This window comes from Pseudorca crassidens, chromosome 19 (assembly GCF_039906515.1).
Source record: "Pseudorca crassidens isolate mPseCra1 chromosome 19, mPseCra1.hap1, whole genome shotgun sequence".
In the NCBI taxonomy this organism is placed as follows: domain Eukaryota; kingdom Metazoa; phylum Chordata; class Mammalia; order Artiodactyla; family Delphinidae; genus Pseudorca; species Pseudorca crassidens.
The window spans coordinates 50,735,285-50,760,394 of record NC_090314.1 but is presented as its reverse complement, the minus strand read 5'-3'; the positions used below and the strand labels follow the sequence as shown (position 1 = coordinate 50,760,394).

At 39.8% G+C, this 25,110-nt stretch overlaps 1 protein-coding gene across 12 annotated transcripts in view; it reads left to right on the top strand.

The window, feature by feature from the left end:
• BPTF (bromodomain PHD finger transcription factor) overlaps nucleotides 1–24,839 on the top strand; it is a 139,619-nt gene extending 114,780 nt beyond the window's left edge. For 8 of the 12 annotated variants that reach the window (XM_067715247.1, XM_067715245.1, XM_067715246.1 and 5 more), the window contains 8 exons: nucleotides 3,627–3,709; nucleotides 4,024–4,249; nucleotides 7,818–8,146; nucleotides 10,967–11,140; nucleotides 11,899–12,091; nucleotides 13,018–13,102; nucleotides 18,626–18,812; nucleotides 23,934–24,839. In XM_067715247.1, the coding sequence (XP_067571348.1) occupies nucleotides 3,627–3,709; nucleotides 4,024–4,249; nucleotides 7,818–8,146; nucleotides 10,967–11,140; nucleotides 11,899–12,091; nucleotides 13,018–13,102; nucleotides 18,626–18,812; nucleotides 23,934–23,970 (1,314 nt within the window). In that variant the 3' untranslated portion in view covers nucleotides 23,971–24,839. Of the gene's footprint in view, nucleotides 1–3,626; nucleotides 3,710–4,023; nucleotides 4,250–7,817; nucleotides 8,147–10,966; nucleotides 11,141–11,898; nucleotides 12,092–13,017; nucleotides 13,103–18,625; nucleotides 18,813–23,090; nucleotides 23,607–23,933 lie in introns of those variants that run through there. The other 4 variants (XM_067715250.1, XM_067715248.1, XM_067715244.1 and 1 more) reach the window with 2 other exon arrangements.
• The last annotated feature ends 271 nt before the right edge of the window (nucleotides 24,840–25,110 follow it).

Sequence of the window (25,110 nt, the reverse complement as noted above, 5' to 3'; positions counted from 1 at the left end):
TTGTTTTTGTATCCATTCAGTCAATCTGTGTCTTTTGGTGGGAGCATTTAGTCCATTTATATTTAAGGTAATTATCGATATGTGTGTTCCCATTCCCATTTTCTTAATTGTTTTGGGTTCGTTATTGTAGGTCTTCTCCTTCTTTTGTGTTTCTTGCCTAGAGAAGTTCCTTTAGCAGTTGTTGTAAAGCTGGTTTGGTGGTGCTGAACTCTCTCAGCTTTTGCTTGTCTGTAAAGGTTTTAATTTCTCCATCAAATCTGAATGAGATCCTTGCTGGGTAGAGTAATCTTGGTTGCAGGTTTTTCTCCTTCAACACTTTCAGTATGTCCTGCCACTCCCTTCTGGCTTGCAGAGTTTCTGCTGAAAGATCAGCTGTTAACCTTATGGGGATTCCCTTGTGTGTTATTTGTTGTTTTTCCCTTGCTGCTTTTAATATGTTTTCTTTGTATTTAATTTTTGACAGTTTGATTAATATGTGTCTTGGCGTATTTCTCCTTGGATTTATCCTGTATGGGACTCTCTGTGCTTCCTGGACTTGATTAACTATTTCCTTTCCCATATTAGGGAAGTTTTCAACTATAATCTCTTCAAATATTTTCTCAGTCCCTTTCTTTTTCTCTTCTTCTTCTGGAACCCCTATAATTCGAATGTTGGTGCGTTTAATATTGTCCCAGAGGTCTCTGAGACTGTCCTCAGTTCTTTTCATTCTTTTTTCTTTATTCTGCTCTGCAGTAGTTATTTCCACTATTTTATCTTCCAGGTCACTTATCCGTTCTTCTGCCTCAGTTATTCTGCTACTGATCCCATCTAGAGTATTTTTCATTTCATTTGTGTTGTTCATCATTGTTTGTTTCATCTTTAGTTCTTCTAGGTCCTTGTTAACCAATTCTTTCATTTTGTCTATTCTATTTCCAAGATTTTGGATCATCTTTACTATCATTATTCTGAATTCTTTTTCAGGTAGACTGCCTATTTCCTCTTCATTTGTTAGGTCTGGTGGGTTTTTATCTTGCTCCTTCATCTGCTGTGTGTTTTTCTGTCTTTTCATTTTGCTTATCTTACTGTGTTTGGGGTCTCCTTTTTGCAGGCTGAAGGTTCGTAGTTCCTGTTGTTTTTTGTGTCTGTCCCCAGTGGCTAAGGTTGGTTCAGTGGGTTGTGTAGGCTTCCTGGTGGAGGGTACTAGTGCCTGTGTTCTGGTGGATGAGGCTGGATCTTGTCTTTCTGGTGGGCAGGTCCACATCTGGTGGTGTGTTTTGGGGTGTCTGTAGACTTATTATGATTTTGGGCAGCCTCTCTGCTAATGGGTGGGGTTGTGTTCCTGTCTTGCTAGTTGTTTGGCATAGGATGTCCAGCACTGTAGCTTGCTGGTCGTTGAGTGAAGCTGGGTGCTGGCGTTGAGATGGAGATCTCTGGGAGATTTTCGCCGTTTGATATTATGTGCAGCTGGGAGGCCTCTTGTGGACCAGTGTCCTGAAGTTGGCTCTCCCACCTCAGAGGCACAGCACTAACTCCTGGCTGCAGCACCAAGAGCCTTTCATCCACACCGCTCCTTAATTTGGGATGATTCGTTGTCTATTCAGGTATTCCACAGATGCAGGGTACATCAAGTTGATTGTGGAGCTTTCATCTGCTGCTTCTGAGGCTGCTGGGAGAGATTTCCCTTTCTCTTCTTTGTTCTCACAGCTCCCAGGGGCTCCTGGGATTTGGCCCCGCCTGTGCGTGTAGGTTGCCGGAGGGCGTCTGTTCTTTGCTCAGACAGGACGGGGTTAAAGGAGCCGCTGATTCGGAGGCTCTGGCTCACTCAGGGCAGGGGTAGGGAGGGTCGCGGAGTGTGGGGCGGGCCCGCGGCGGCAGAGGCCGGCGTGTCGTTGCTAGCCTGAGGCGCGCCGTGCACTCTCCTGGGGGAGTTGTCCCTGGATCCCGGGACCCCGGCAGTGGCGGAGCTCCCTGGAAGGGGGTGTGGACAGTGACCTGTGTTCGCACACAGGCTTCCTGGTGGCGGCAGCAGCGGCCTTAGCGTCTCATGTCCGTCTCTGGGCTCCGCACTTTCAGCCGCGGCTCGCGCCCGTCCCGCGCCCGTCCCGCGCCCGTCCCGCGCCCGTCCCCGGGGCTCTCCCAAGCAGCGTTCTTAATCCCCTCTACTCGCGCACCAGGAAACAAAGAGGGAAGAAAAAGTCTCCTGCCTCTTCGTTAGGTCCAGACCTTTCCCCGGACTCCCTCCCGGCTAGCCGCGGTGCACCAACGCCCCGCAGGCTGTGTTCACGCCGCCAACCCCAGTCCTCTCCCGGCGCTCCGACAGAAGCCGGAGCCTCAGCTCCCAGCCCCGCCCGCCCCATCGGGCGAGCAGACAAGCCCCTCGGCTGGCGAGTGCCGGTCGGCCCCGATCCTCTGCACTGGAATCTCTCCGCCTTGCTCCCCGCACCCCCGTTGCCGTGCTCTCCTCCGCGGCGCTGAAGCTCCCCCACTCCACCACCCGTAGTCTCCGCCTCCGAAGCTCCCCCACTCCGCCACCCGCAGTCTCTGCCCGCGAAGGGGCCTCCCAGCGTGTGGACACCTCTCCTCCTTCACAGCTCCCTCCCGCTGGTGCAGGACCCGTCCCTATCCTTTTGTCTCTGTTTATTTTTTTCTTTTGCCCTAACCAGGTACGTGGGGGGTTCCTTGCCCCCTGGGAGGTCCGAGGTCTTCTGCCAGCGTTCAGTAGGTGCTCCGCAGGAGCCGCTCCACGCGTAGATGTATTTCTGGTGTATCTGTGGGGAGGAAGGCGATCTCCGAGTCTTACTCTTCCGCCATCTTCCCGGAAGTCCCAAGGTGTTCCTGTTAGAAGTGTTTTAAGCAGCAGAGGATTTTTTTTTTTTTTTGCGGTACGCGGGCCTCTCACTGTTGTGGCCTCTCCCGTTGCGGAGCACAGGCTCCGGACGCACAGGCTCAGCGGCCATGGCTCACGGGCCCAGCCGCTCCGCGGCATGTGGGATCTTCCCGGACCGGGGCACAAACCCGCGTCCCCTGCATCAGCAGGCGGGCTCTCAACCACTGCGCCACCAGGGAAGCCCCAGCAGAGGGAATTTGAAGATGTATAGTAATATTCTTAAAAAATTAACGTCATATATAATGTGTTAAAATGCATTATTATCCAGCTTTTAGCACTGTATGGTCCATGAACTGAGAATTATTACAATGTCTGTCTTTACCCTAATCTCTGCACAAGGTGGCAATGGGGCGGGGGTGGGGTGATCTTTAAAATGAATGCCTGGGACGGAGAGCATAATGTTAAAAACATGGTTATTGAAGGATGATAGCTGGGTTAAAATTAGAGCTGTATTAATTCTTTAATCTCAAACAAGTTAGTAAGTTATGTCTCACTATCTCATTTATAAAAGTTTCCCTACCTTTCAGCGTCGTTACGGTGAATAAACAAGGTAATGTCAGCTGCTTCCCTGGGCACAGTGCCGGGTATGTGATAAGCACCCGGGCCAGACAGTAGCTCTCATTTTATTTGTATTACGATATAAAATTCTTAGTTTCTTTGGGAAACACATACATGTGCTCAGATTTCTACTGTTGTTACCTGTGTACCAACTTGTAGTCATTATAAAATATGCATTTTTGGATTTTGTTCTGTCCTGAAGGTGGTGATGAAGCATAATGCTGTAATAGAACATTTAAAACAGAAAAAGACCATGACTCCAGCTGAAAGAGAAGAGAATCAAAGGTAGGGAGAAATGTTTATAACCCATTACACTGGGTCTCACTGTATATCAGTCTCTTCTCTTTAACACACACACACACACACACACACACACACACACACACACAGGAGTTCTGAGTTTATATTGTTTTTACCTTGATTGAAGTTTATTAAATGAGAACACTCAGTACTAACAGATACTCATAACTGGTTCCAATCGCTCTGAAGCTTTCCAGTCACAGAAAGTTTGTACCAACTGTAAAGACGTAGAAAAATTTTGTCTTAAGTCTTTCAGAAGGAAATGCCCAGTATTACATAGATTGTGTATTTCTCTCTAGAATGATTGTCTGTAACCAGGTGATGAAGTATATTTTGGATAAGATAGATAAAGAAGAAAAACAGGCAGCAAAAAAACGGAAGCGAGAGGAGAGCGTGGAACAGAAACGTAGCAAACAGAATGCCAGCAAGCTCTCTGCACTGCTCTTCAAGCACAAAGAGCAACTCAAAGCCGAAATACTGAAGAAGAGAGCACTGCTAGACAAAGACCTACAAATTGAAGTGCAGGTAAGAAGGTATTTTCTATCCTCCTGTGTTCAGTGTTTAGCATCAAATTTTATTCTTCTTTTCCCCTTGAAATTTCCATTAAGCTTAAAATTTGAGCTTGTTTTCTAGATTTTACATTTTTGTCCCTAGAATGAGAAGCAGTGGGACATATGTCTTTTAAAGCATGACAGAGATTTTTGTATCTACATGTATATTGTAATCTCTAAACTAGCCACTCGGGGAGGTTAGTCTTTTGATTAAAACATTTGAGGACCCTCTTGGCAACAGCCCTTATTGTCTGCGACGCAGTCTTTGCCAAAAGTTATCAGGAGCTACGTTTCTGGAGAAAGGTAGACAGAGAAACTGCAAAATAATGTTGAAAGAAAATAAAGTGTGCTTATTAAATAAGACCAGATTTCTTTCTTGACTTGTAAATGATCTGCAGGCATGGCTAATCCTCTGCTTACTTAGGGAATTTGTTGAAAATTGAAAGAAGACATCTATTCATACATATTTAAACAGTTTTTTAAAAGAGAAATGGGCTATATAAAGCATCCCTAGAAGTGCCTTGTACATTTTAAGAAGGTGAGAGATGTTAAGACAACACTGATCATCCTACTAACAAACACTGTACATAACTGTGAGACATTAGACATCTTCCCACTGAAGTCAGAAACCAGATGGTAGTGCCCAGAATCAACATTATTGCTTAGCATCTCTAGAAATTCTAGCTAAGGTTAAGCCAAAGAAAGAAAGGAGATAAAATTTGTTATTGTGTATATATGATTATTATATCAAAACCCCAAAGAAAAATTATTAAGATCTAAGAGAGAGTTCAGTAAGGTAGTCACTGCTAGATAAATACTGAGATCGCGACCATTGTCCAAGTAAACAAAAATAAGGTTCAGTAATCTTTGATCATCCCCCCTCCAAAGATGACCATTTTAAAATAATTTTAGGATATAGCTTACATATATTACTTTTAATAAATGTATTCACATATAAAAACATTTTAAACAAAATCAGAATCACGCTGGAGACAACATATACTGAACATTTTTCTTTTTCTGCACTGTACATACTATGCAGCCATTTAAAAATGTTAACAACTACTGCAAATATTCTAGTATACAGTCGTGGTGTTGCTTCTGACAGTGTATCGCTTATCCAATGAGGAAGAAAAATTATACTTAAAGGAAACGTTCAGCATTATTTTAACTATAGAATTTATTGCTAAGATGATTTAGTTTGAGGAACAACATTCAAACGTATATGTACTAGCATATTTTAAAATTTATTTTTAATTATAAAGATTTTTTTATTTTCAGCATATGTGATTGGTCCTTTATATCTACCTGTTCTTATATCATTTATGCTTGCCTTTTTAGAAAATAGACTTCATTTTTAAGAGCAGTTTTAAATTTACATAAAAATTATGCAGAAAGCAGAGAGTTCTTGTATACTACCCCCAACCCCAGTTTCTCCTATAATTAACATCTTGCATTAGGGTGGCATATTTGTACAATTCATAAGCCAGTATTGATACATTATTATTAACTAAAGTCCATAGTTTACATTAAGTTTCACTCTTTGTGTTGTATAGTTCTGTGCATTTGACAAATGAGTGATGTCATATAATCATGTTACATAACAGAATACAGAATCATATTACAGTATCATACAGAATAGTTTCACTGTCCTAAAAATGTGTTGTCTTCTACCTTTTCCTCCCTCCTCCATCCCCCTCTACTTGTCTTTTCAATATTTCTTACTCATTTTTAATAGAACTTATGCCTTCATTTAACTCTTTGAATGTCTCATACATATTATAAAGTTTTTTGTCAGATTGTTCTATAAAACATAAAAATTCACTTGGAGTGAATTCAGATTCGGTTATTGATTTTTGTTGGTTGTTTTTTCTTTTTTTTTCTTTTTTTTTTTTACATTACATGTTTTTATTGTTTTTCATTTGATTTTGCATTTGGAATTTAAAGTGAGAGGAGTTTTGTTTTTCTTTCCTTCCTCCAGAAGCCTAGTGTAGCACAGCCAGCCTTTAACATCCAGCAGGGAGCCTGCACTTCCCAGTTCTGAATCTGGAGCCCAGGAGGCCTGCAGTTTTAGCCCTGGTCATGGTTTTGTGTTTCCGTTCCATAGAGACATTTATATCTTATTCAAGCATGGCTGTCTTTTCAGTTTTCTCTTTTTTATATCTTACTACCATGGGAATGTTCTTGAAGAGGTATGTCAAAGTATGTACCCACTACACTGTCTTGACGATCTTGATTTTCCTAAAATCCATCTCTTCAGGCTATAAACACATCATACTATTAGGAATATGAAACTCAAGATTTACTTTCTTCCCTAGGAAAAAGTTCAGACTTTGTTTTTAAATAGAGAAGGACTGTAGAATTGTCACACAGCATATATTCTCAGTTATAAGACTATTTAGACTCCAGATAGAGGAAAGAGGTTCATTAAACCAGGATCATTCTGGTTTATTTGTTAGAATTTTTTTGATGTTTAAAAACTTGGTCATAGCTCTGGTTTAATTACACCAAGCTTGTTCATGAATGCCAATCACAGTGATTTTTCTCTAAGGAAATAAAAGTTCTTTTTTTTTTTTTTTTTTTAATTATTTACTTTTGGCTGTGTTGGGTCATTGTCGCTGCACGTGGGCTTTCTCTAGTTGCAGCGAGCAGGGGCTACTCTTCGTTGCAGTGCGCAGGCTTCTCGTTGCGGTGGCTTCTCTTGTTGCAGAGCTCGGGCTCTAGGCACATGGGCTTCAGTAGTTGTGGCTCGCGGGCTCTAGAGCGCAGGCTCAGTAGTTGTGGCGCACGGGCTTAGTTGCTCCGTGGCATGTGGGATCTTCCTGGGTCAGGGCTCGAACCCATGTGCCCTGCATTGGCAGGCAGATTCTTAGCCACTGCACCACCAGGGAAGTCCAAGGGAAATAAAAGTTCTTTCATCATCATTTCTCAGAATAAGTTGTAGCACTAGGTAGCAGAGGTGTGTCTGTAAAATACCTCACATGGGAAAAAATATTTTAATTTATGCAAAATTTGTATTGAGAAAATAGCTCTCCTTGCAGTCTTAAATTCTAGCCACAGGAGCACAGTAAATAAGGCACATCTGTCTTACTTTGCTCTGGGCTGGTCAGGCCACATCTGGAGTATCACGTCCAGTTCATGTCGAGACTCACTCTAAGGAGACACGAGGAGATTTGCCAGAAGAAAGCAGCCAGCGAGCGAGGACACTTGAAATCATGTCCTGAGTGATGACTGCAATGACCAGGGCAGGACCCTGGCATGCGGGAGGGGCCGTTCTTTCTACACACTTGCTCATCTTTCTGTCAGACCTCCTTTGAAGAGAGCTAGCAGTTTTCTAGTTGTTGTGTAATCTTCATCTTCTATTTCTAGTTGTTTTAATTGGGTTTAAGGTGTAGTAAGAACCCTCTTGTTTGGAGTTAACAAGACTCCCTCACTTTAGAGTGAACTGTGGAGCTACTCAGACAAGGGAGGTGATGTAACGTCCTCTGGCCAGAACGTTACATAAGTCAGTTGATGGTCTTATATTCTTTGATTGACAACAGGAAGAGCTCAAGAGGGACCTGAAAATTAAGAAGGAAAAAGACATGATGCAGGCCACAGCTGTCGCTGCCACCTCCCCTGCCGCAGCACCGGCACCTCCAGCCCCTCCACCTTCCCCGCCACCTCCACCCCCGCCACAGCACTCGGGCCCCCTAGCCACGGCCACGGCCACGGCCACGCTGCCTGTGGCTTCCCAGAAGAGGAAGCGAGAAGAGGAAAGAGACTCAAGCTCCAAGTCGAAGAAGAAGAAAATGATCTCTACTACCTCAAAGGAAACGAAGAAGGACACAAAGCTTTACTGTATTTGTAAAACGCCTTACGATGAATCTAAGTGAGTAGATCTTTTTGAGCTCTAGTTTATTTTCTTAAAAGTTTAGCTCAGTTTCCAGTTTTGAAGAAAATGAGTATATCAGTAGCAATGTAAATAAAAACAGTTAAAAATAAGGGTAATAATATTTCATCTGTGGTTTTGCAGCTGATATTTTTAACGTTGACACTAGAATAAAAGTTTGGTTCTTTTTCCACGTGTTCATGATTCGTGTTTGTCCTTCATCATATTTTCTGTCAGATAAGCTTTCTGTTGCTCCTTTGCTGTCTCCTCTTCTCTCTGGATCAACTCCAGATCAATTAGTAATGCTGTCTGGAGAAAGGTGTATTACTGTCACCGCCCAAAGTTGAGATCATCTGTTCTGGAATCTTCCCAACCCCACGATTACATCCAATCCTAAAGACGACCTACATACGAATGGTGCCAAGGGGCTTTTGAGTTTGAGTGGTTTTGGATTTTTATCATGTAATTTTAAGTAATTCTATGGATTTTGTATTAGAATACTGTAACCTAATATTATTTTTGTCAAAGTTCCCACTTTCTTATTGGGGACAAAAGTCAGAAAAATACAAAAATGATTCTTTCACTCATTCCTCAAGTACTACACTCAAAAATTTGATAAGCATGGCAGCTGGAAGCTGCTTTTGACAGTTGTAACTTGTATTTGGTGATATATACAAGATTTTAGAGACAGTAATCCATAAACATGGTTACACTTTTTTTTTCCTATCATTATTATCACTTAGCTAGGTATTTAGCTTCCATTTTCAACATTGAAATGCAGGCCAAGTTTTTAAAGCCAAAATTAACCACAGTGTTAATTTTACAGTACCCAAAAGTTTATTTGATTGTGATAAAAAAGTATGATCATTTAGAATTAGGAATGCTTAATGTCTACTGTAAGTGGATGCCTAATCAATTTATAAAATAAAATTGTTTAATGATGTTTAAGCTGTAACATTGAAGCTGCTTTAGTGGTGCTATTTAAATTACAGTCTGTTTGCAAGTGCTAAATCAAAACTTTTTGTTGGTAGATTTAGCTGTGTGTTGAATCAAACACAGATCAGTGTAGGCATCTGCACTTTTCATTGTCTTACTTTATGAGAAATTAGACATGATATTAAAAGTAGAACCCTATTGATTGATTTTCCCCTTAGTCCAGTACAAGTCCAATGCAATTTTTGTAAATTTACTTTCTTTACAAAAGATTTTCTTTCTTTACAGAAAGATCTGCTTATGGAATTTCCTTAAATAACAAGACATTTTGGCCTATTTAAAATATTCAGATCATAGAAATTCATTTCACACACAACTTTTTTTAACACCTAAATTGCATAAAATGCAGCACACGTGTACGTATGCTCATTCTATTGAGTTTGCCTCATTATTTTGGGGATATTTCATATTTTTTAGTTTTTCATTATTCACATTTCAGTATACCGGCTTCATTCATTCCCTATTCTAGTTGGGAAGAGTTAGTGGTTTTTAAGGAGTATTTAGTGATCTCTTGTTCCAAAGTAGGCTCCTTTGGGAATCTAGTGAGAGTGACTAAAACCTGAAATTCAAGTCCTGAACTCACTTCCAGAACACACAGCCCACCACCTGGTGAAGGCAACATACCAAAACGCCCTGAAGGCCTCCACGTGCGGCAGTGAAAATCATGCGGGAGTCATAATTCAAAAGAAAAAAGTTAGTGGCAATAGGATACACCACACAACCATTATTCCTTTACGTTCAAAAGCAGGTTAGGTGGAAGCTTGAGGACTATTTCGATTCCTGTAGGCGAATCTGCCAAGAAACACCTTGGTAGAACCAATGGTATCAGCAAGGCCAGTCTGGTTCCCTGCAATTCACGCTTATTCTTGCCATGACTTTGACAAGGCGTTCCTCCGGAGCATTCGTCAACACTTTGATACACTGTGTGTGTGTCATAGAGATGCTTTTCACTTTACCGTTTGGGATCTTACATTACAAAAGACTTGAGGATTAATTAACTGATAACCCACGGTTACACACTCATACAGCCCCATCTTGTGGTTTTAGATTAACTATCCTTACATCACTCTCCACTCCGTGTGTCCCTGTTTTTGAATTGAAGTAGTTCTTCACCAGCTAATTAAACTGGCCACTCCACATTGTCACACACATTCTACTAACTGAAAAACTGGCCCATGTCATAGTCTGTTAAAATCAGATTAAATTCCAATATTTACTTAGAAAACTTGGTAGAAACTGAATTACTACATGTACCTTTTTTAGTTTTCTTCTTCATACCATGTTTTGACCATTTTTCTTCTACAACTGGCTGACCTCCTGCATGTTCCTTGTAGTGTAACTTCTACTTGGTGTTTGCGCTTTGCTTTGTTTTCAAATTTAAATCGTGAGATACATTTTCAAACCTATCTAAGAAATAGCCCTGATTTTGAAATGGCTTCTGTGGCATAGGTTTGACAGATGTAAGTCTTTGATTCTTTGGCTTTGGTTTTTGTGCCTGTTACAGTTTTACACACATTCATTAAGAGGGAGACATTACCATCAGTGTGTTGTTTATTTTTTCAAATTCCAGTGTGTTTTTAAAGACCCACATTTCACTAAACAGTGTATTTGTTGAAATAGATGTGAGCGACTCTATGTCCCCACACTTGATATAGCATCAGATGCTGTAGTTTGTCAGGGTTAGAATGGTTGGATTCAGGATGTTTAGCTGACTCATTGCAGAAAGTTATCCTGTAAGAACGTGAATCAGGACAGGGAAGACAGACTTACGTACCATGCAGCTCAAAATGACAATTACATTGTCATTTTCATTGTGAATGCTTTTAGGTTCTATATTGGCTGTGATCTTTGTACTAACTGGTATCATGGAGAATGTGTTGGCATCACAGAAAAGGAGGCTAAGAAAATGGATGTGTACATCTGTAATGATTGTAAACGGGCACAAGAGGGCAACAGTGAGGAATTGTACTGTATCTGCAGAACACCTTATGATGAGTCACAGTGAGTTCTGATAAGAGCATCATATTTAATAATTTAGGAAGCCAAATTGCTCTGACTGGTTACTTATTTGTTTTAAAATAAAAAGCAAGGTATTTTTCTGCATATATTATACACTTACATTACAAATTCTTTTCCAATTTTTTTTTCTCTTCTTCCCTCTTTACCTCCCCTTCAAAATTTATGTTGCTTCATAGTGAATGTTTGAGATGCATTGGGGAAAATGTGGTTTAATGGTAGACTTGATTCTTCAATATGTAACATAGAAATTAATGAGATTAAAATGGCCTGACTTGTTTGGACTTTATCAGTGTTTTGAAATGGTGCTTTATTGCAGGTTAGAAAAACACTAATTTGGGTACAAGCTCCGAGACTCCGTTAAACAGCTTTTAGGATTTTGAACTCCCAGTTGGGTGGCCAATATCAGCTTCCCATTTGATATGGTATTAGTTGAAAGATTTTTGTCTTTATTTTGTTTTGAGCTTTGAAGTCAATTAAATGTCTTACATTTTTCTTCATATTGGTTCTCCAATTTTGACAGTGTTCTTAAACCTTTAATGCTTGTTCGTAACATCAGAAATACTAAAGTAACTCATTGGAATGTCAATCTTCAAAAGTATTAAAACAATTATAATACTAAAACTATTTTATATCCCAGGGTTAGAATATATTCAATGCATGTTTTATTACTTTTTAAAGTAAATTATAAGTAATGTGATCCCATCTGTTTTGAATTCACATTTCCATTTCGGATCTTGCAGATTTTATATTGGCTGTGATCGGTGTCAGAATTGGTACCATGGGCGCTGCGTTGGCATCTTGCAAAGTGAGGCAGAACTCATTGACGAGTATGTCTGTCCACAGTGCCAGTCAACAGAGGATGCCATGACAGTGCTCACGCCGCTAACAGAGAAAGATTATGAGGGTTTGAAGAGGGTGCTGCGTTCTTTACAGGTGAGAAACCACGCTCTGTGCAGCATTTAAAGATGAAATCAATCAGCGTGACCTTGGAAACACGCCTGGGGTTTGACCTTTACAATCTTAGAGCACCTGACTATTTAGTGACTCCCAGCTGAAGTGCTCCACAGACTTCAGTCCGTCCTGTGCCGACTGTTGTTGTTTAGCTAATGCTCATGTTTAAAATGACTCATTATTTTTAACCTAAATTTTATTTTTAAAGAAAACTATCTTACCACCATTGATTGAAAAGCAATTTGATTAAATTCTAGTGAGATACAAATGCTTATCTAAGGCTCTGAGCCAAAGCCTTCCCTCCCTTATTAAAAACAAGAAGGAAGGTGGGGGTGGCTTCTAAGATTAGCAAGCATTAGAGATGTATTCCAGGCATAGGAGTGCTAGATTGACACTTCCTCCTGTTGTAATCATAATTAGAAGCGTTGAAAGAACTGAAACGAGAACAATAGTCTCAATATGTGGTTAAATGTTATTTAACATCACCGTCACACCTCTGCCACATCATTAGCCTGCAGAGGTAACCATTCCACACTTGGAACCCATCCCACTCCAGTTTAATTGGTGTGATTACAGTGCCAACATCGCTCAGTTGGCAGGTCATCGTGAAGGGACCAGAGTACAGATTCCTTGACCCCTAAGCTAGTGCTCCACCATCCCCGCTCCAGGCCGAGGTTCCAGACCTCTCTTTGAGAACCATTATTACAGAGCATGCTCATCTGAGATAATCTGTGACTACAGCAAAAATCATCTAAGTATAAATAATTTCATGTCTCAAGTTTAAAACTGACTCTTCCAGTTTAAAGGTCGATGGATGCAAGAACTCAAATGGGAAACTTAAGTGAAATTGTCATTTCCACCTGACAATAACCTGACAGTATGATGCCTTTTTTTTTTTTTCATTATAGGCCCATAAGATGGCCTGGCCTTTCCTTGAACCAGTGGATCCTAATGATGCGCCAGATTATTACGGTGTGATTAAGGAACCTATGGGTAAGTGCTTGAGTTGAACATGGAGTTTTTTCAGAAGTCTCAGCAGCTACTTCATTTATCATCCAAAAAATTGATATATCATGAACATATGCTGAGCAAGACTGGTGAAAGTCCAAACTGGTATACGGTCATTTGTAGGATAAACTGGGAGCACGTATTAAAGTTCAAGTGTGTGTACCTTTGGACCCAGCAGTTGCATCTCTTAGGATTTACATGTGCACAGGTATGTTGTTCATCACAGCAGTGTTCATAATTGCAGAAATACTGAAAATGAAATAAATAGCCATCAGTAGAGGAGTAGCTAAATCAAAGGATGAGCAGAGTATTCTCTACTGTATAATGAGTGAAATCAGTGAATGGATTGGGGTCCTTGTGAGCCTCTCCTCTTTCCTGTCACCTCTTCTTCATCTTTTCCTGAAGGAGAGCAAAGGTAGAAATTCAAGAGAATATAGCCTCATTGCCCAGAAAATAAAAGTGGTACTAAATAACAGCTACAAGTAACTGTACAGTAAGTCCCCTACATAACAAACCTTCAAGTTGCGAACTTTCGAAAATGCGAACGTGCATTCGCATGTCCAGTCATGTAAGTTAGTTCACGTGTCTGGTGTACATTGTCACATGTGTGCATCCTCTACAGGTGGTTGTGCTTTTGTGTACTTTACTGTACAGTGCTGTATAGAGTACAGTAGTACAGTATCTTTATTTCAAGCCCAGGATGTCTGGAAGCAAGTGTAAAAGCATCGGTGATGTGGCTGGTACTACTGTATACTTTTCAAGTATACAGTACTATACTGTACTGTAAGATTAAAAATGTTTTCTGTGTAGTATTTGTTTGAAAAGTATTACAAACCTATTATAGTACAGTACTATATAGCTGATTGTGTTAGTTGGGTACCTGGGCTAACTTTGTCAGACTTACGAACGTGCTCTCGGAACGGAACTCATTCATATGTAGGGGATTTACTGTATTAAGATGAACAGCTACCGGTGATTATATTAAAAATACTTTATCTACGAAAGAAGTTATAGAAATTAAAACATAGCTAAAAGCTTCCAAAACTGCCCCAAAATTAGCTCTAGCTGATGAAAATATTCCAAACGGCCAGCTAAGCATTTTTTAAATGGGTATGGTTTTATTGTATATTTGAAAGTTGCCAGGAGAGTGGATCTTAAAAGTTCTCATCACCAAAAAAAAAAAAGTTTGTAACTATATGCGGTGACGGATGTTAAATAAAAGTATTGTGGTGATCATTTCTCAATATATACAAACATCAAATCATCCCATTGGGACTTCCCTGGTGGTGCAGTGGTTAAGAATCCGCCTGCCAATGCAGGGGACATGGGTTCGATCCCTGGTCCGGGAAGATCCCACATGCCGCGGAGCAACTAAGCCCGTGTGCCACAACTATTGAGCCTGCATGCTGCAACTACTGAAACCCGTGTGCCTAGAGCCCGTGCTCCGCAACTAGAGGAGCCACCGCAATGAGAAGCCCGTGTACCGCAACGAAGAGTAGCCCCCACTCACTGCAACTAGAGAAAGCCCACACAACAACGAAGACCCAACACAGCCAAAAATATATAAATTTAAAAAAAAAATCATCGCATTGTATACATAAAGGTACCACAGTGTTCAATGTCAATTATACCTCAGTTTAAAAATAAAAGGAAAAAATTAAAGGAATTAAAGTTCAAACAGGTTTTTAAGAAAAAAAAAAGACAGGGGTTGTATTGACGGCAACTTCAAAGATGCAGAAACATGAAGAAGAGATAAATGAGGGCTTATCTTCGGGAAGAAAAACCATAAATACGTTAAGTAGCCGTTACCTCTATCCTCCTCATGTCTAAGATAGAAGGAATTAATCATTGTACACATTTCAGATTTGAATAATCTCCTTTGAGAAAGTACCTGGGGTGTTTATTTAAATAAATAGATGTCTTTTGCTTCTAAAAATAACTTGATTATAGAAAATTTAAGAAATAAAAAAAGTAAGAAAAGATAAATGCACTTTTGATCTTTTTCTCACTGAATGCTATCACATTTTGGTGTGTTCGTGTGTGTGTGTCTGTGTGTGTGTGTGTGTAAAAATTGAAAACTTTTTTTTTTTTTTTTAAATATTGAGATCATATAGTAAATGTTTGTGTCTGGCAATCATTTTCCTGTGTCATTAATCTTCAATAACATGATATTAATGGCTTTGTATAGTCTGTAAATTGAATATGCCTTAACTTATTTAGCCAAAATTCTTTTCTTGAAGAGCTAGAATGTTTTCCTGTCTTTTTCTTTTCTTTTTTTAATACCACCAAGATAAACAGCATTTTATGTGGGTATGTACATACAGATAATACAGGTCTCCCAAGCATACTGTTGAAAGAAATAGGAAAGTTACAGAGCAATCCCTGGGTTTTAAGCAGTAAACAGTTGTATGTTTTCTAAGGGTATGTACATGTGTTTAGAGATGCATAGCAAATGTCTGGAAAGTTACTAACGTGATTGATTGATTGATTATAAATTTATTTTACTTTTGGCTGCGTTGGGTCTTCATTGCTGTGCGTGGGCTTTCTCTAGTTGCGGTGAGCAGGGCTACTCTTTGTTGCGGTGTGCAGGCTTCTCATTGCGGTGGCATCTCGTTGCGGAGCACGGGCTTTAGGCGCGTGGGCTTCAGTAGTTGTGGCATGGGGGTCAGTAGTTGTGGCTCATGGGCTCTAGAGCACAGGCTCAGTAGTTGTGGCACACGGGCGTAGGTGCTCAGTGGCATGTGGGGTCTTCCGGACCAGGGCTCGAACCCCTGTCCCCTGCATTGGCAGGCAGATTCTTAACCACTGCACCACCAGGGACGTCCCCCCTACATCGTTTTTAATTGTATGACGTTAAGGTAATTTATTTAATCACCCCTCCATAATGGATTTTTTGGCTGTCTGCAGTTTTTGCTGCTATAAATGACACTTCTGTGAACATCCTTGTGCATCTGCCCTGTTCTTGTTTGTTTTCTTAGGAAAAATTTCTAGAAATAGAATTTCTGTGCCAAAGGGTGTGTATACTTTTTAGGCTTTTGGTAAGTATTTTCAAATTGCACTTCAGCAGATTGAACCAGTTTCCACTGATAGCATATATCTGTACCCTTTTCTCTGCACACTTGAAAACCCTGAGCATTATCATTCTTTCGAGGAGAAAAAGTTTTCTTTGTAAATACTTATTTCGAAAGAATATGTTTGATGTATAAATGCAGATGTTACAGAGATATAGGGAGTAAAATGTAAAATTTACCACCACTTTCATCCACCTTTAGAGGTAGCCCCTGTTAATAGGCTGATGTTATTTAATTTTTAATTTCTGCTAATTTGGGCAAAGGAAGTGACTCTTTGGCTTTGCCTGTCTTCAGTAACTAGTGATGTGCTTATTACTGTTTGTACTTCTGCATGAGTTCCCTATTTATGCATTTTGCCATTTTGCTCTTGATATATTCATACTGTTGTCAGTGTTACTTAAGGGTTATTTATAAACTAAGGATATTTTAATGTTTTATGGCAATTTTTTGGTCATGTGATAGTTTTTAACATTTTTTTAATTCAGATCTATTAATCATTATGAATTCTACCTTTAGAGTTGTATTTTTAGCCTTTTTCCCTACCCCAGATATATAAATACTTACGTGTATGTTCTCCTAGTACTTTTTTTTTTTTAAGGGATACTAATTAAGTTGAAATCATTAAATGTCCAAACACTACTCACATACTTTATTACAGTTAGTCAGGAAGTGCCCAGAACTTAAGTCTGAATATGGTGATATTCGGTCGGGCTGTGTTAAGCTTTCTGCCTACCTGTACAGCTTATGTGACCTACACAGAATGGATGCGCCCAAGTCTTGTTCGGAATTTAATCAGGCTGGGTACGTTTTTGCAGTTGTTCTTGTTTACACGTTTTTCCCCTACCTGCGTAAACTGGAACTATCAAAGACGTGTTTGTGTGTTAAAATATTATATGTATAACATAAAATTGCCATTTTTAACTACTTTTATACGCACAATTCAGTGATTAACTACATTCATTTTTGTCCTTAAATTTTAATTCACCTCGGATTACTTTGGCATATAGTGTGAGGTAGAATTTTTCTTCAGATATAGGTAGGCAGTTGCCTCAACCCAATTTATTAATGAATTCTTCCTGTCTCTGCTTATTTGAAATGACATCCTCAACATAGGTGAAATTCTTACGCTGAATACAGTTATGTCTGTTCCTGTTTTGAATTCAGTTCCATTAATGTTTGTATCATGTTGTGCAATGCCACACGTTTTGTTATCACAGCTTTATAAATTTTTTTATATAAATTTATTTTATTTATTTATTTTTGGTTGCATTGGGTCTTCATTGAGGTGCGCGGGCTTCTCATTGCGGTGGCTTCTCTTGTTGCAGACCTGTGGGCTTTAGGCACGCAGCCTCAGTAGTTGTGGCACATGGGCTTCGTTGCTCCGCAGGCTGTGGGATCTTCCCGGACCAGGGCTCGAACCCATGTCCCCTGCATTGGCAGGCGGATTCTTAACCACTACGCCACCAGGGAAGTCCCTGTAATTTTTTTTAATGTCTCATAGATTAAATTTTCTCCCTTTACTTTTATTTTTCAAATGTTTCTTAGATATTCCTACACTTTTATTTTTTGAATGTACTTTAAAATTATTTTCTCAAATTCTAAAATAATTATTGAGATTTAGTTAGGAATTGTGTTATCTATGAATCCTAGATTGATTTGAGATCACTGACCTTTTACTCTCCCAGGTTTTTATGTCATGTTGTATATGGAATTTTCCTTCAAGCACAACTGTCTCCTGGGACCCACTGTTACTTTGGGTGGATTTAGCTCAGTATTCCACAGCAGTTACCTGTGTACCACCCTAGTAATTTTTTCCAATTCTGCACACTACCTCTACTATTACATACTGCTATTTTTATTCATATCAGCTAATATTTTTCCCTTAAGTTTATTTTAAGTAGACACTTTATATCATTACCAACATAATCGGTAAGTCAGTATCACTTGTCACCAATAAAAGGTAACAATAAAAATTTAAAAGGAAACAAAATTATATTATTAAAGTCTAATAGAAGGATCACAAAACCACAGGGATTTTATTCTTAATTCTGGACTCCTTCTCTTTGTACATGTAAGGTATTTAATCAATTGTTTGCATGTGAAAATGTGTTATACTTAGGTATGTATTCATGTTGGTGTAGTGTTTGCTTTGTTTCAAACCAGTTGAATAAAGAGCTATTCTCTGTAGTTTATTGAAAGTAAAAGACCCTTCTTAACGGTAGCCAAGATTTATCTTTTAGACCCCGAATCAAAAACAAAATTGGAAAAGTGCTGCTGTTTTCTTCAAGAATTGCTACGTAGTCTTCACTGGTAAACCAGCCTGGTTCCAGGACTGCTTGGGCAAGATGTTATGTATTCTTATTTGTCAGAACTGCAGGCAGTATCCACACTGGAACAACCTTAAAGCTTTGAAAATCTTTTACATTTTGTTTTTAAGACCTCGCCACCATGGAAGAAAGAGTACAAAGAAGATATTATGAAAAGCTGACAGAATTTGTAGCAGATATGACCAAAATTTTTGATAATTGTCGTTACTACAATCCAAGTGATTCTCCTTTTTACCAGTGTGCAGAAGTTCTTGAATCATTCTTTGTACAGAAATTGAAAGGATTCAAGGCCAGCAGGTAAGCAGATGTGTTCAGCGCTCTGAACTAATTCAGCTCCTAACGAGAAATTGCTGGGTTTGTTTATGATCTGCTTAAAATTATAGTCACTTTTTAAAATTCAAAAAGCATTTATCAGATGCTTACAGAATGTAAGATGCTGTCTTAAATGCCATGGGGCACATACAAAGATAGTAGTAGTAAGAGTTCTTGCTCTCACTGAGTTTACAGAAGTATAAAAATGACTGTTCTGGGACTTCCCTGGCGGTCCAGCGGTTAGGACTCCACGCTTTCACTGTAGGGGGCCGCGGTTCGATCCCTGGTCAGGCAACTAAGATCCCGCAAGCCGCGCAGCCAAAAAAATAGTTTTTTAAAACTATGAGACTAATACTCAACACAGCATATAGTAGGTGAAATGCTCAAAGACTGGTAGAATTCAACAAAATAATGTTTAAAAAAAAAGACTGTTCCGTAGGGTAGAGTAAGGGGAAGACCACCAAGTGGGGATTTAAGCGCTTTCTCTTTCATTTGCGTTTGCTGTATCTTTGAAATCATAAATTGTTTTATTCTAATGGATTTTATCTGTGGACAAAACTAAACTTTAATCCAAGTCCACAGACCTTTTCTTTGAACCTCTCGTAGCATAAAAACATTGAGCAGCTTTACATGCTATTCAGGTACTGTGACCTTCGCGCCTTCTGTTTCTGACCTTCCGCACCTGCTCCTCCCCAAGCCCATGACTTTCTTCCTTTCAACGGAAGCCTGTTTCCCTTTTCTTTGAGAGCTGCCACCGCCCTGTAGCCCTGAGATTCATTGTTCACCATCCCCCATCCTCCAGCCCGCAAGCTTGATCCTCCCTAGTTAGATTGGGTAGATCTTGGCTGGGCTGGGGTCTGGGCATCTGTATTACCTAATGAACTCCCACGGGACTCTGCATACCAAAGCATAAGAATCAGTGCTCTACCTAGTCGTTTTTCTCGGAGGAAAATCTTCAGGGTATTTTCTCTCCCTCTCCTGTAACAAGGTAGATCAAGAACTGTACTTCAGAGTCAGTTTGCGTAAACTAAAAGTGAAGGACAAGCACAACTGAAGTATCCAATCACCTTCTCAGCAAAGGAGTCAAAAACTATAGGCAAGGAGGGAAGGAAAGCCGGTGGGCAGGCAGGCTGTGTAGACCACCAACCGAGAGACTTCACAGAATCTCTAAAACTTTCCCATTTTTATCGTTGCCTATCTGTTAACCCGTTAGCTGTAAAACTTAAAATGGAAGAGGACTTACTTAATATGACAGAGTCCCCAGGAAAATAATAATAAAGGAATAAAGAGGGGTAAACTCAGAGTGGTGAAAGGAATATGGTAGAAGTTAGTTAGCTGATGAGATTTCAGCAGATTGTGAGGGACAGCAGATGGAAGGCGGCTGACCGGTGAAGGCGGGCACGCGCAGCCAGATGACTCCTCGCGGGCTCCCGCCGACCAGTAGGACCCCAGACAGCCTCCAACACGGAGACTCTGAAATAGAATCGAAGGCTCTAGAGAGTAGGAGGAGAGAGCGGTTAACTGAAGATCTAAATCTGGGCTGGTCACACCCTCCTTTAACCCCAGTGTGCAGCCTGTGTAGGATGCCCAAAGAACTGGAAGAACACAGGGTTCTTCTCCAAAGAAGGAGAATAAACCGTCTGCAGAGAACTAGAGTAGACAGAAGAGAATGGACCCAGAGGAAAATCCCCTGATCTCTGAAGGATCAGCTCCCTCATTCTAACGCTGGGGCTCTCAACAGGATAATTTACTCACCCCCACCCCGTAAGGGATATTTAGCGATGCCTAGAGACATTGCTGTTTGTCACACTTGGAGGTGGTTAGTGGTACTGGCATCTAATCAGTAGAGGCCAGAGATGGTGCTAAACGTCCCACAGTGCGTAGGATAGCCTTAAAGCAAAGAATTATCCAACTCCAAAATGTCAGTTGTGTTGAGACTGAAAACTCTGATCTAAAGCAAAGCCTGCCAGTCAGTAAGCCACACACACACACACAGGGTACCATCCAGGCACCCATCTAGGCTGTTAACTTACTTTTCATAAGTGGGAACAGACAGGGACGGACGGATAGGTAAGGAAAGCCTGCAGTGTAAAGGAGAAAAAGGTCAAGGTGTAACCGAAAAATAGATTCCAGAGAGAACAAGAGAGAGCTTTAAAAAAACAAAACAAGCCTCTAAGTCATGTCCTGAGAGAAATTTTAGAAGATACTGCATCTGCAAAATAGTGAACAGGATATTAGAAATAAAGAACAATCTGAGAAAAAGAGTAACTGGAAATTTTTTAAAACTTATTGCACACATTGAAAGTTAAAATCAAGGAACTCTCAGTGGAAAGAGCAAAACGACAAGGGGATGAAAAATAGGAAAGAAAAAAATGTTATAAAGTATCCAGTATTCATTTCATGGAAATTCCAGAAAGAAAGAACAGAGAAGACAGAGGAGAGGAAATTATCAAAAGACTACTTTAATATAAGAAATATTTCCAAACCAGTGAGAGGCACACAACTTCAAATCCAAGCAAAACTATTCATTCAAAAAATGGTTATTGAGCCCCGGCTGTGTGTCAGAATTGACTATAGCAGCAGATCAAACCAAGTTCCCGCTCTCCACGGAGCTCTTGTTCCTGTGGGATAGGGAGATGGACTGGGGCCGGGGCCGGGGTCGTGGAGTGGAGTGGATAAACAAACGTCTAAGCCAGTCTGGACAAGTGGGAAAAGGTCCACCGCACATATGCATCACTGTAAAACCTCCAGAGAGGCTAAGGATGGAAGAAGCTCTTCTGAAAGCTTGTAAAGAGGATAAAACAACTTATAAATTAACAGGAATTAGACTGGTATCAGACTTTTCTGTAGCAACATGGAATGCTAGAGGATTATGGAAGAATAAATCCAAAAGTTTGAGGAAACATGAAGTCTGTGTCTAGCCAGTCAAACGTAGAGGCAGCATAAGTACATTTTCAAGTCATATAAGGATCAGAAAGGGCTTCTTTTCCTTGCATACTTTCTTAGCAAGTTATTTTAAGATGTGCACTAGCAAAATAAAGAAGCAAGTCAAGAAAACAAAAGACCTTGAATTTCAAGAAAGCAAAGAGAACGACTCTGACCCAGAGTGACATTTGTACAGCAGGCCCATGCAGCAGGCAGTTCAAATTGGAGCAGGAGAATGGAGCACTCCCAAGAGGGATGCGTCTGGAGGGGAAAAATTGATTCATACATTAGATAACTTAAGAATGTAAGGGGGGAATGAAAGTCAATTAGAAACTCCATGAAAGGCAAAAAGTTGTATAGGTTACTAAGAATGCCCTCCTAGCAAAAGATTAGGTGCTACAGAGAAGAATATTTACATAGTCATGTAAACAGTACATTGATTTTCAACTTTTGGAATGTCTGCAGACAAAGCATGGAAAGATTTAATTTTAAATTATGGAGAAATAGAACTTGTACTCAAGAAGGGAGGAGGGAAAATGGTTCCACGAGCTCAGTTCTCGTTTGCCATAGCAGGATTTAAACAATATAAAGTTGATAAAATAAGAAATAGCAGTGTAAGAAATCTACCTACCTAAGAACTGAAAGTTCCAGGTAACTTGTCCTGGAGAGCCTGGTTTTCAGGGTGAGTGAAGATAGGACCGAGGACCACAGCTTCGTACAAGCCCTCCGTGCTCTTTTGCTTCCTGCTTTGTGCCTCGTGTAGTCATTACTCCAGTTAAATTTCTAGAACTGCTTCTTTCAGCTGAAAAGGCTTTAGCCTTTGGTGGAAGTGGAAGCTGGGGGATTTGAATCCCACCCTGCTGCCAGGCTTGCAGGCAGGACGCAGAGGGGGATGGTGGCGGCAGCTGCTGAGGTGGGCCTGCTGCAAAACCAAGGGACTGGGGGAAGGAGAGGAGGCCCAGAGGCGGGGTCTGCATGGTGAAGGGGCCGCTCGGGAGAGCTTGCCATTTGGTGGTTTCATGTAGCTTTTTATTATATTCTGGCTTATGTAATTTTTATTAAAGAACATGGGAGCCAACTGAGAAGTTTGCTCAAGTCTGCTGATGTAAATAAAATGATATGTGAAGAGATATTAGGGGATTTTTGTTGATTTCCAGATTTAGGGCAGAATGAAACATATATGTAGCCAGTCACTGAAATACTATTTTTTATGGATTTCCAGGGTTTCCTTTGCCGTACTTTCCCCATTTTTAATTTGTGATCTCCAGCATTATTTTCATAACTGTTCTTTGTTATAATTCATCATTTATATCATCCATGTTCTTTCTTTTCTTACAGATTGTGATATCTTTAGTCTGAATTTTTAACTGGAATCAGAACTGGATGTTGGGGTCACTCTTTTATTGTACCACTTGATTACCTAATTCAAAATTGCCCCCCAGAGTTCAGATGAGTTAATATAATTTTTTAATGTTTAAAAAAAGCTGTATAGTAGTAAACAATTTATTCTAGCAGCCATGTTGAACAATGTATTTAAGAATTGTAAACTCCGAGAAGACTGTATTTATATTCACTGTTGCAATAGAACATACTTGATAACTGTACAGGAACTTGGTTTACTAACAAAAGTTGTTAATAAAACTGTGAAACTAGAAAGGACACTTTCTGAAATTTAATAGAAAAATGTGATTTTAATACTGTTATTTTTCTCCTTTTAATATTTTTTTCCTTCATATTCCCCAACTCAATGTAAATAAATGCGTGCGTACGTACACACACACACACACACACACACACACACACACACACACACACACACACACACACACACACACACACACACCTTCTACCACAATGGTAATGCTTCTGTAAATGTCTCTATTTGTTCCTTTGGCTAAAAATGTTGTATTGGATATATATATATATATATGTATATATATTTATATTTCTTTTTTTTAATATTGGCTTTTTCCAATGAATTACCACGTTTAGTGTACAATGAAAATTTTTAATTTTATAGGGTAAAAATTTCTTACTTGTTCTCATATATTTGCTTGCCAAGGGTGAATGAAAGAACATGGCTGCTTTCCCCAGACAGACTGACCTTGGCATCCGCATAAAGCATCACTGTTTTCAAAAATGAAGGGTGCTTAATTGTTCCCTTTTTTCTGTATTCTGTAGGTCTCATAACAACAAACTGCAGTCTACAGCTTCTTAAAGTTCAGCGTGTTAACCTAACATAAAACACAGCAAGAATCTGGTTGAACTGTTTTAAATTAAGGAGCCAGATGTTTTTAGTCGGGTTATCCTGACAAGACGTGACCTAAACTTCGTTTTTATTGGTCATAACAGTCCAATTATATTCTTGGCCAATTTTGTCCAACGGACAAGGGAAAAGCAAAGTCAACGACACCATTATCTTGTCAAGATCAAATGGTTTTACTATTGTGGCAGAAGCGGGAAAACTTTGTTTATTGAAGAAAAAAAAAAAAGAAAGAAAGAAAGAAAAAAAGATAATATGGGGTCAAGTGTAACTCCATGGAAATGCCACGTCTGCTCTTCAGTGAAGAAGCTGGTTTAGAGTCTCACAGAAAACTTTCAACTGTATTTATTTATTGTTGCAAAAAAGACGCTTTTTTATTGCTGCCCTCATTTGTCAGCTAATTATTTTTTCTTATAAAATCCAGCCCGGTTACATGTAATCCATTCTGTATCTTATCATGATTCCTGTAGGTAAAAGTACAAGATGACCTCTAGATGTCTTTTCTTTCTATGAAAGGAGCTGCTATGTACACATGTGCACACACACACACAACTGGGAATCAACAATGAGTTTATTGTTCATAGTAGATAAAAATTAAGCTTGCATAAAGGTTGGGCTAGTGGTCCTGGACTACAGACTCTGTTGCCTTGAATATAACAGTACAATTTGTCATTTACTCTGCACCAGGTTAAAATGAGTAAAATCTATTTGAAGGTATCTTGTTTGTAAACATTTGTCAGATTCTAATTTTTTTTCTTTTTGTATTAAAATTCAATTATGGATGTATATGAAACAAAATAAATGGAGATAATTTTTCTCCCACAGACGGTGTCTTTGAATGTGCGCTAATGACTCTCTGTAAGCCATTGAGGGGAAGGGGAGGGCTGCAAGGTAAATAAATAAAAGGCAGAAGGATCTGATTGTACCTGGATTTCTCCAGGGTAGTAGTGGTCCTTCATTTTATAATTCCCAGCCCACTGTCATCACATCGAAGAAAAATATTCAGGGGTGCTAATCCTGTTGCATCAATTGATCGGACTAATAAAAAGGTAATGTGACAAAATACACATCGCCTTCATCTGTACGTTATATGAT